The 12006-nt window shown below is 45.0% G+C and overlaps 1 protein-coding gene across 1 annotated transcript; it reads left to right on the top strand.

Moving 5' to 3' along the window:
* Window positions 1–6892: 6892 nt before the first annotated feature.
* On the top strand, window positions 6893–10709 carry LOC104626412 (glucagon-like). Its single transcript, XM_010294328.1, has 5 exons — window positions 6893–6984; window positions 8075–8179; window positions 8463–8567; window positions 9462–9563; window positions 10598–10709. Exons 1-5 carry the CDS (start codon window positions 6896–6898, stop codon window positions 10707–10709), a joined length of 513 nt encoding a protein of 170 aa, XP_010292630.1. The 5' UTR covers window positions 6893–6895.
* The last annotated feature ends 1297 nt before the right edge of the window (window positions 10710–12006 follow it).

Below are 12006 nucleotides of genomic sequence, written 5' to 3' on the forward strand. Positions count from 1 at the left end.
CACACTTTCAGGAATGTGACATTTTATGCTTTTGATCCTGCATCTTAACTCTTTTTAAACTGGTGCAGATCCAGAAAGGTGCCATATGTTGCAGCAAAACACAACACATCTCCCACCTGCCTTGTTGGACTCTGCTGCACAGCTGAACAAAGCGGAAGAGAGACATAGGCAATCTAAGCAAACCCAAGAGCAGCTCAGGAGCTGAGCACTATATAGGCAGATAGAGAGATAGCCACGCACATCCTAGACCCAGACACCTTCTTCGCTTAGAGTAATTTGCCCCTTGCTGAATCACATGCTGACATGGAGGGATGTCTAGCCTCAAGGACAGGGGTCTCCCATTCCAAGGCTGGGACTTGAATGAAACCCAGATATCTTGTCATATTGGGCATGGGGTGGTGCATACTCCCTGCTCACAGCATGAGCCTTATAGAGTGATATAGCCCATTTGCACACACAGAGGCACTGGGAAGCTAGTAAAACAGAGAGTAAGCCTGGCTTTTCTCTCTGTTTTGTGCATTGCTTTAAGCACAAACCTCCAAAAGGGATCATGAGATGCTGGGCATGCTTCTGTGACACTGGGCTTATTCCAAGACAAGGTTTGCTCCCCATCTTATTCAGAGTTTGGGAATAAGAACTGAGTCCACCTTGCGGCTTGGGAGTGGGGTAGGTTTTTTTCTGAGTTCCCATGGCCATATGGGACTGTGATTTTCCTTCCTCCCCCAAACCTACCTACAGCTGCCCCTGCTCACCCCTTCATCTCATCCCACTCTTCCCTTTTGCAGCCAAAATTACAAAATCAGGTGGTAAAGATTAAAACCACTCCTGAAACCATCCTGTGCAAGAAAGGAGCATTTAGAAGGCTAAATCCTCCAATCCCCTTATTCCAATTAGTGTCCTTTCTCTTACAGACCTGGGATTGGTGCAAGAAAATTACTCCAATCTTCTCTCAGTAGATAGCAGTGTCACGGTCAGCTCCTCAGCATGGGGAAGGCTTACCTGCAAACATACAAGAGAGTCCTTATGACACACATGGACTCACACACATACATATTAAGAAAGAAAAAAAAGAAGGGGAGGGGGTAGAAGTTCCTGAACACTCCATAAGCTGATTAAAGGGTATTTTACTTTTACGTAGGAAGGATTTAGCCATGCCGTTCCTAGTACCATCTGACCTCAACAAACTCCCATGCCATTGGCATGTGTTGCCATTGATGGGGTCAATGCCTATGCCTGGGCTTCTCAAAGGTCAGCTGCACCTAGACAGCTTCATCAGGACTTGTGACAACATTGCTGGACATGTGGTGGATGAGATGATCCTTACCCAGCCTTCTCAGCCTGTCTTGACCATTGTGCACTTAGCCATCTCAAAGCCACGGACCTCAAAAAGAGCAGTGCAAAGGCTATAGGAGCATTTTGGAATGCATGTTTTGAGCAATCGAGGTGTATCTGTGAAGAAGAGCAGACACAGCAGATCCTGCATTGCTGCAGTAACACAGCTGGGGTCTGGACAGTGGACGACCTGGCCAAGGATGCTACCTGGTAAGGGTTGCCTTTGATAAACAGCAACCCCAAAGCCTGGATGGGCTTTCCTGGGCTAAGACAGGAGCAACAATGTCCACGTGACACTGTAGCAGCATTTATGCAGCCTGTTCTTGAAGATCCCTGGAGATGGAGTCTGAATGCATCCACACTGCTCCTCTAGCCAGAAGGTCTTTTCTGATCTCCTGTATCAACTTCTTTGACACGTGAATGGGAATTTCTCTCCTTCAAAACTCAGATTGACTCCCCAAAACTTTGTATACTGATTTTTGAGAGTCTGCTTGCATCCTCCTTGTGGTGTGGGGTTAGTATACCGAGATTTATGATGAAACCCTCGCTTTTTCAAAATGCAGTTTCTTATGTCTTTTCCTCCAGCAGAGAAAAAGGCCAGGCTCATGTGCTCTCCTTAAATATTGTCAAATTTGTGGCTAATACATTTAACATAGTTATAAGATGCTGCATTTCACACTGCAGGTTTGGTGACTCTTCCCTCCCACTGTAAAGAGGAGAAAAAACTTCTTCCTCTATGCCACTCTCAGCTTTGATGCCTTTGGGGTGGGTCAGCTTGTGGGCACTAGCCATTAGGTACCCTTTAATGCAGAGGATTGATGTTGAAGTGGGGATGTCTCCTCTGTTTCGTAACCTTTGCTCACTGCTGCGCACGAGGGTGTCCCCAGCCAACAGCGCGACTGCTGTGATTAGCCCTTGCATCCGTGGCAACTGGATTTACTTAATGCAGCTCACCACAAGTCTCTCCACGCTGTGCATGTCAGTCCGTGTCAAGCTTAAGCACAAGCGACTGCACAAAGATCCTGATGGCTTTACACCTGGCAACATACTCAGGGCAGCTCGCCTCCTGCTCGGGGATGGCCGCAAGTCTCACGGACCCCTTTTTCCTCCACAGGGAGTGTTGATGCATGGCCTCAGCACTCCTTCGTGTTACCTGTTTGCGGCACTTTGCTATACATTCTGTAAACACTGCGTTATGTCCCATAAACATGTAAGTTACTGGCAGCCCTGACTTCTTGCAGATTCGGGTATGACAGCTGTAGAAGGAGCAGGGATCAGATGAGGGCAATCTTTTCCTTTTCCTTTGTCATTCTTAGAGTCAATGACAGGGAGCTTTTCTCTGCAATAATGCTGCACAGAGATGATGGGTTAAATTACAGTGATTAATGGATGATTTAATCACACTTTGTGCCTGCTGGATGTAGGCAAAGGGAATCCCCGCTTCCACTTTGAATGCTCACACAAATGGAGAATGGGAAAAGCAAGGTGCAAGTTCACAAAGCTCCATTCAGCTGATATTGCTAAGCAGTATTGTTTATCACTCCTTTTTCCACAATGTCTCCTGATGAAAGTTTAATGTTAATTCTGGTTAAAGGAGAATCAGGTGGTGTTTCAGGACTAGGGATTTGATTTGGGCTCCAGTTTATTCGGGTACAAATTTCAGCTTGCAAAAACTTTTGAGTTTCCTTACATGATCCTGAATTCCCTCATCAGGGGCCTCAGAAGCTGCATTTAAGTTCAAACCCTGCATTATGTTGCAGCAGTGCTGGGCATGGCCACACGTTTTTCTACCCCATCACCTTGTCACTCTGTGCCACTAATTGCTGCAAGGCAAACCCCATTTTTTGTTGCAAGGTAGATAAATCAGGTTACTTCCCGTTCCTCCAGTTCCCAGACGTTTTTACTCTCCTGTTTCTCACCCTCTGCTGCCATCATGGGGCCACTTCGTCCTTGCAGCCTCTTCTGCGTGCCTCTTATCTAGACCCGTCTAGATTCTCACAGCAGACTGAGTTTCCTCTACAGCTTAGGGGCATTTGAGAGCCATTGAGGTTATTTGCAGAGGAAAGGAAATCACATTAGTAATTTTTAGCTCCCTATATGTTGTTTAGCCTTTTTTTAATAAACTTTTTTTCCTCCTTCCCTTGTTTCTACATGGTCTTTCTCCATTGTAGATGTATGGCAACACCATGAGCCCAACCTGAGGCCAGCCACCATAAAATACGAATACAGAAAATATGAAGATTTAAATACAAAGAACAAAAATACAAGAATTGCAGATATCACTAGTGTCACTGGGGGTTCCCAAAGCAGTGCTGGGTGCCCAGAAGAGTTTTCAGCTGCCACCGGAGAAGGATGCAACTCACAACACATCCACAGCTGCATGTATAGAGAGGAAATGCATTGAATGAGGCTGTAAAACTACAGCAAGTTGTATCAGAGTGATGGTGGGAGGGTTGCAGGAGGAATGCCAGCACAAACGCAGCTAAAGAAAGCAGTCATTACAGAAAGAAGAGGAAGATGGTTGGAAAATGCCTGGATGTGTGCAGGACTGACCCACACTGCCTCAAAGGAGGAAATGGGCTCCCCTGTCCAAGTGGTGGCCAGGGCATCTCTCGGTCCTCCAGTCCTGGAATGGGACCTGGAATGTCCCTGCTGTTTCTTCTCCTATCTTTTGCAGGCATCCAGCTGCAGCTTGCAGTCACATGCAGTAGTGCAGAAGCTTGCTGCTCATTAGTGCATGGGTTATTTTTCCAAGGGAAAGATGATGGGGAAAATCGGGTCCCTCCCAGCCCTCTAGTCATGGGGATGCCCTTTGGTTTTCTAAAGAAAAAAAGGTAAGTAGACAAGAAAATGTGCAATATAGATCCTGTTTCTCCAGTTGGAAGATAAGAAGATTTCTTTATAATGATTAATCCTTCCAAGCTACTTTATACAACATAAAGAAGGAAATAAAGGGTGTAATCTTATTTTCTCCCTCCATTTCCATGTCACCTTTAGTAGCAGTATTTGAGATTAACTATCTCCAAACCCCAGCAAAGGCAGGGAATATATTCAGGATGTTTTCTATGCATGTATAAGTATGCTGCTTTCTTTGAAGCTGCGATACAGTCTGTTCTCAGCCAACCTTTCCCAGACATGGCTGTGAAACACAGCTTGAAACGTATTGTCCCCTCATGCAAAAGTCAGACCTTGTCCTATTGATTAGACATTGTTTGCCCTAAAAAAGTGACATGTTGTTTAGCCAAATTACAGGTACGCATATACACTCACTGACTCTTCCTGGCAAACAAAACCCAAGCCAGAATTAAAAAAGAACAGAAGATTAAGCTCCTATCAGGAGGTAATTAAAGACAGGAGGAGAGATAATGATGACAATCATAATGAGTCAATTGGTACAGGGATGTTTGCCCAACAAATTACTGTCATTATACACAGAAGCAGAAGTTATTACACATCAGCAGAAATACAGTCCATTGAACTGCTGTGAATGACCTGATCAGGTTTAGAGAGTAATTAAAAGGACATTCCAACCTGGATGCATTATTTGCTGCTACTCATGATTACTCATGTTCATATCTTTACCCAAATAATTGCTTCTGATAAGGGCTGCAGATTTATAGGGGGCTGAGGAGAGGAGTGGGCCAGTGGTGCGTCGTAGCCGTGAGACAGCTGAGAGCCTGGAGTGACCACAGTTTGGTGAGTACCGCTGTGCTGACATGGTCAGGCTGGACATGCTGCCTTCTCCCCTCTTTCTATTTTAGGGTGGTGGATTTCAGTCCTCCGTGGTGCTTTGCTGAGCCATTGCCATGAGGCCATTCATCTCCTGAACAGCAATGCTGGTAATAGGTGGGGTTTTCCTCCCCTGAAGCAACCAAAGGAAAGAATGGAGCCCAAACAGCAGCTGGACCAGATAGCTTCCAGAAATACACGGTTTTTAGTTTTAGGTAGAGCACAACGGATGGGCAGGAGCAAGAAGGTGCACAAGCTGTCTGTGTACCAGCCTTTTAGGAAGCTCTCCTAGCAGTAGTGCTCCTGCAGGGTGATGGGAGCCTTGATCCAGCAAAGCCTTTGGGTGCACCAGGGAGGCCAAAGTGCTGTGGTGAGATCTTGACATTGTGTAGCAGATATTGTACAGACTGAAGGACAGGCTCAGGAACCAGGTTTCCCTTCCCTGAAGGGTGGTGTGCTCTGGTTTTGGTGGCTGTTTTCAGCTCTTTCAATGCCCCTTGGCTGGGAAGCAGTACTGAGGAGTCTGTTTTGTTTGGACTTCAGTAAGAAACTGATCTTTGAAATGTCCTTCTTGTTTTACTTATTCCATCCCTCTCAAAACCAAATCAGGAAGGCAAACACAACACTAAAGAATCAGAAGTGTGTGTGAGATGAAGCTTATGGCTCCTTAATCATGCAAAACTGCTCACCTCTGCTCTGCAACCCCCATTAAATATTTGTGCTGTGGCTTACAGTGAATAAATTACTGTATAAATCCCCCACTCCTGCCCTTCCTCCCCTTGCCTCTTCTCGTCTTGCAGTATCTCTAAAGTAGCAAACAATCCCAGAAGGGTGACTAGAAAGTGTTCAGGAAACTCTGACAGTCCTTTAATACTCTTTGTACTGTCTAGTTTCAGACTAAAAGAAATCCAAAGTGGGATGACTTTGATTTTGGGTTAGTAAGTACTATCTGAGAGTTTCCAGGACAGCCACTAAGAGAGCTAGGTTTGCTGCTTTGCAGAAGGAAGGTAGGTATGTTATAAATTACAGATACGGCTCCTGGGTAATCCTTGGCGAAATGTGAGCACCCTTTTATAAAGGCACATATAAATCTCTGCAGGCATAGAGCTGCAAAAAGAGCCTGGAAATAAAAGGGGAAAATGTGCTTTTCTTTTTTTTTTCAGTAAGAAAACAAAATACGAGGTTCTGCTGTTACTGAAAATGTGTGTTATTTCTTTTTTCGTTCTCAAAATATTAGAGGATAGGCAGATATTGGCACACACAAGAGCCCTTCCCTTCTCCTCTGTGTAGATGAACTTTGATTTGGTACATGCCGTTTCTTCTGTCTGAAAAAAAAACAGATTTCTCCTGGGCATCCTCCAAGTATACTAATAGCTCTCTGGGTGGGATGTTTTCATGGGTCCTTCAAATCCTCTCCATGAAGGCTCAGCTCTCAGAGACTTATAGTAGAATGGGGTATATTCCATGGTGTTGTCCCACTGATGGATTAACTCACATGATACCTCCCTGCGTATTCAAGGCTTATTATACTGACTAACCGCAAAACTCCAGCACACAGCCAACCTCAGACCCATGCTCTGGGACTGTCTGGTGGTGGGATAACAACTGCAAACAACTTCCAACTGACTGGCAACATAAATTATTTGAATTGCTCATCTTTTGTATTTTATAGAAATACTATTTTTGCTGGCAGGAATTCCTGCCTAACTTAATTATAGTGGTGTTATTTATGTAGCGATGTCTTCTGTGTGGTATGTGAACTGTAGCAGACAAAGACCAAAAAGTCATTTGTTCTGCTGCTCATAAAACCTTGTGCTTTAATTCAGGAGAGAACATGGTTTCCTTGATGACTGGTCTGTGGCAACTAGTTATTCCTATGCTTGTCCTATCACACTTCTCAGCATCTCTTCCATCCCGGGAGAGGTAAGCATTTCTTGTGCCTCTGCTTCCTTTTTCTCACTGGCTTTTTGTTCAAAGAGCCTGCAAGCTACAAAGTCAGCCTTTTATCTTCTTTCCAGAACTTGCCTCTGCTTGGCTGTTGGATATTTTTTCTTCCATGAATTGATTTAGTTAAATGAGTGCAAATGTTGTAACAGTTTTTCTTGCTTAAGAATGGAAACATTGATTTGACTTAATTCATGAGAAAAATCAGGACCCCAAACAGATCAAACTACAGTAAAAAAGACACTCTTGAGTCTGTTTTCCCACTGGGTACTTACACAGGCTGATAGAAGTGGAAGCTTCTGTTTCAAATAGCCTTGTCCCATGAAAACATAACCAAAAATACTCAATCTTATAAGTTCACCAGTTCACAATCTTGCATGTAAGAATTCGGCAGGGTTGTCTCTCTTCCCGCTTACACAGGGACAATTAACGCAGAGAGACTAAAGGACTTAGGCTGGAAGAGGACAGAGCTGAGACTCCCTTGCAACCCTTCCATGGCCACAACCAGTGCCTGGCCTGGCTTCCCTAGCCCTGTACTGGCATAGACACACAGACACAGGGTCTCCTCAGAAGCTGGACCCCAGACCTTTTATCCTACCCACTGGCTAGTCTGGTTGGAAGTTTAATAGCTCTGGTTGAACCTCACTGAGGCTTTGAGCACTTCTTTTAATGGCTTGTCAATCAGTCATCTGCAAGTGCTGCTGCTTGGTACCACCACCATTATGTACCTGTTCCTCAAGGTTTGTGTATCTGGGTATTGAATTCATTACTTCTCCAGTCTCTTGTCCTACTGTTTTGTGATGAATCAGTGTTAACCTCAAAATCCCATACCCTAATGGTAAGGTGATTACATTAGTAAGAAGCAAGTGCAGGTAGTTTTTCTCTGTGATACGTGTTTTAAACTCATCTAAGATTTGCCCTTTTTTGTGAAATTTTGCCAAATTGGCACAAATCCTTGCCCGTCTTTGTTTGGGACCCTCTTTCCTTGAGGGAGCAGTTTTAAATGCCTGTTCTTCTCTGGTTTTAAAACTGTGCCTTTTCACCTCTTCTTTCTCTTCTAACCTCCCAGGACTGAGAGACATGCTGATGGGCTCTTTCACAGTGAGCTCAGCAAGATGAATGGCAATGCCTACGTGCAGCAGCTAGTCAAACACCTGGTGGGCCTCAAGGAGAGGTAAGGACCAGCCAAAACCACCCCCTGGGGCATGGATGTCTCCAGCGGGAGTTGGGATCTCAGCAATGAGGGGGATGCCCATGGGGCTGAGTCTGCAGCTCCAGAACCAGCCTGAGCACTGGCCTCATCCAGAAGATGCCCAAGATGAAAGGAGACAGAAGAGGAGAAGGGGAGGGATACAGGGCTCCTTGATGGTGGGAAGAGAGACATTGCTGTGTCTTGTGATGTCCCACATCACATGGCTGGGAGGAACAGCCGTTGTACTGTATTTTCCCTGATGCAGGTCCCAGAGGCACTCAGATGGGTTGTTTACCAGTGAATACAGCAAGATGAGAGGAAATGCTCAGGTTCAGAAATTCATTCAAAATCTCATGGGCCGCAAGCGCAGGTAAGAGCTCTGCTTCCTAAGGAATGGGAAGGCAGCTTGGGCCATGCAGGCTGCAGGGAGGCAGGTCTCAGCTCCAAGGAAGGGGGAGTGACATGACCAGTGGTTTGGAAAACTCAAGACAAGGGCAAGTGGGCTGGGGCTTGGTCTCCTCCTTCTAGGTCTCCTCCTCCTCTCCTGCTGTGCAATAGCAGAGATACCCCATCAGCTTGCCCTGCCTGTCACAGCAAACAGAGCAGTTCACAAACCTTCTCACTGAGGCCATTTCTAAGCATAAAACACCATATCTATTGCATATGCATATCAAGCTTAATCCATAGGGTACAAAACTTTACATCAGATCACAGCCTGGGATTTTTTGTTTGCATTTTGATTTAGCCTTTTGGGGGAAATTGTAGATGATTTGCCTACTTCAAATAAAGCACCTGAGAAACTGTTTGTAGATAAATGGGCTCTGTAACAGAATGAGGAAGACCTCTGGGTTTCATAGTACCCACCCATGACTCTGACTGCCAAACTGGGCAAGCTTTAGACATAATCATGTATATGGCCAATATGGGGTCTTCCATCTCACCGAAATACAGGCCAGTAGCTACCACTGAAGCCACAAAAATGAGCACATTATCAGTTATAACATGTGGTGCACTGCGATACAACTGCTGCTGCCCCTGCCACTGATATGAAGGGACGACGTTGCCTGTCTCTGTAGCTGTAGAGGCACAGCTATGGTAAGAGTCGGCAGGTTAACAGAGGATGGACCACGGGGCAGGTTGGTGGGGGTGTGAACTTGCCTTCCAGACAGCAATGCTGCTTTACAGCTGTGGTGGTTGCACTATTTGTTTTTGGTTTTTTTTTTTTTTTTAATTATTATTAATTTTCTTTATCTATCTAAACCAGCTCTCCAGACCCAGTCAACACAGATGTGCAGGGGAGAGAGGAAGAAAACAGCCATGAAGAACTTTGCTTTATGTGGTTGTACCAGAGTTTTCTAAACACCAGGTATGTGGGACAGATTTGTCACCTCTATGGTGCTGATCACCACAGTATTGAAGCTGAAAGAGGACTTTCAGTAACTTGTAAATGCCCAGTTTTTGCCCCAAGTGCAGAAGTCTGATGTAATGCAGCAGATCAGAAGGGCTCAGCTGATATCCTCAAAAATAACCTCAAAAAGGGGAAGGGTTGAAGATTTATTAAATTGTCCATATTTTAAAATCACTTCTGCCTTATTCCCCACCAGCTTGTGAGGCACTGTCTCGGGGACTGTCATTGCTGAATTGCAGCCCTCCATCAAACAGTTTTGTACCTCCCGTCACTCTGCCAGCAGTCATGCTCCCAGGGGTGGTTTGCAGAGCTAGAAAAGCAAATGCTTTAGTCTAACTGCAAGGTGGCATGTGGCTGTGTGCAATCTCAGTTGATTTCTGTGCCTGCATTCCTGGTAATCTCTAATTCTGCTTGCCAAGCCCACCTGGCACTCAGTTTTGCCTTACCTAAAGCAAAGCTGGCATTGAGATTTGCAGCTAAGAAGTGCCATATAAAAGCAACTTATTAAAAATAATAAAACCCAGGGAAATGAAATAATATCTTTTTCTAATTATAGAGTTGTCATCCTGAACTGAAACAATTGTTTGACCTATTAGGAAACCTGATCTAACAATTAAAATAGAAAGCCTTTGCTACCCTGTCAAAAGCACACCTCAGGATGGGCTGTCCCAGCATCTGGACATTGTCTCTTCCTAGTTACCAACCACTTTCAATTAGACATCTCACTGTTAAATCACTAAAACTAGGAGGAACAAGCTGGCCCTTAGTACCTCTTGTCCACGTTGTGTAGAATAAATGGGAAAGGTAACACTAATCAGCTTGCCTGTGCATTTGTGGGGTGCCTGCTGCAGGCAGCCATGATCTGGGTCCTTCTATCATACATCTGCTCCTTGGAGTCATCTTTGAATTTTACAAGGTGACCTTGTCACACTTTCTGCAGTCCATGCCCCCAGGAATAACAAACTATTGCTCATTTTTTTCCCTCCCAACAGCCACTCGGACGATGATGCCAGGGAAGCTGCTGCAATTACCAGCCAGTACATTTGCCCCATCTCTAAGCAGCTGGTTGCTGACATGATGGAAGATACAGGCAGTTTTGACTGAAGGTGAAGGGAAAGAAACAGCCAAGGAGATGGCTTTGCATGTGTATAGCCTTGAAAATAAACAAGGAAGCTATTGAATTTGCTTAGGAAAAACTCTCGAGATCAGCAAATAAAAAAGTATTCTAGAAAGCAGCCAAAATCCAATAAAACCTCTTAGATTATCAAGAGTGAAATGTCACTGTGAACTGGTGTCAGTAGGTGGAGCCTGAATAAAGCACATCACTTCCACTTTGTGTTAGCCCCTGGCTGCCTGCTTCGGAAGTCGAAGATTTGTTAGCTATGCCTGTGCTTTGGCTACGCTGTGGTAAACAGTAATAAGGGTGGTACCGTTACTGGGTGTTGAACCATTAGGAGTGCAGAGGTGGGAGGAGAAGCATTTTGCCAGGCTTCCCTGACATGAGGCATGTTGGGACTAGCCGGAGTCTCTAGACGCACCTTCCGTAGCTGGGACTCAGCACTGCCCACAATCCCGCTGTATGAAGAGGCCAGCATCGGGGACTCCTTTAGCAGAAACTTAGCCAGGTGCTAGATTTAATTGCAAAGACATGTACTGAGAGTTACGCAACATAGATACTCACTCTAAATATTGTTTCCACTCCATTCTGCCCCTGTATTACTGGCCCAGCTTTCCCATAGCCACTAAAGACAAAGCTCCACTAGAGGGAATTTTATCCCTGCACCACGCTGCCTGGCAGATTCCCTCCCCTGATAGAACAGCAACTCCACCTTTCTTGTAAAACCAAGAGATTTTGAAGAGCAGCGCTTAAATAAGGCATCTTCAGCTGCAATCATGTGTGCCCACTCCAGAACTGCTCAGTCCATCCTGCACCATCAGTTTTCACCTTTTATGATGTACCTGACATCTGCAAAGATGCTAGTCCCTCTCAAATGTTCATCTAAGCACCCATTCCTTCACTATGATGCTGAAACGCTGTTCTCATGGACCTTGGCATTCGTTTATTTTGGTCCATAGGAAATCTATGCTAGGAAACTGATCTCTTGGATGACTACTGAAAGGAATGTTTACACTCTGTATTTTGTCAAGCCACTAATGGCCATCTGGCTAAAATGCAGCTGCTGAAAGCTTTGTGAAATCAACTGGGAATTTAAAAGGAGCAGTGAGAACAGCTGTCCCCTTTCTCCTCCTACCCAATGGGTAAGTTGAAAACAATGGATTTTCTTTGCCTAAGTGGCCAAATGCCTTGCCACACGATATTTGGCTTGGAAAAATTTACACAGGACAAGACAGCAGAATAGCATGCTATTGAGGCTTCAGGAAGCTGCTGAGATGTAAATAA

This window comes from Phaethon lepturus, unplaced genomic scaffold (genome assembly GCF_000687285.1).
Source record: "Phaethon lepturus isolate BGI_N335 unplaced genomic scaffold, ASM68728v1 scaffold6049, whole genome shotgun sequence".
In the NCBI taxonomy this organism is placed as follows: domain Eukaryota; kingdom Metazoa; phylum Chordata; class Aves; order Phaethontiformes; family Phaethontidae; genus Phaethon; species Phaethon lepturus.

Coding starts and splice junctions, on each gene's coding strand:
- LOC104626412 (XM_010294328.1), top strand. CDS start 6,896: ATGGTTTCCTTGATGACTGGTCTGTGGCAACTAGTTATTCCTATGCTT. Junction 8,180..8,462: donor CTGGTGGGCCTCAAGGAGAG/GTAAGGACCAGC, acceptor TCCCTGATGCAG/GTCCCAGAGGCACTCAGATG. Junction 8,568..9,461: donor CTCATGGGCCGCAAGCGCAG/GTAAGAGCTCTG, acceptor TATCTAAACCAG/CTCTCCAGACCCAGTCAACA.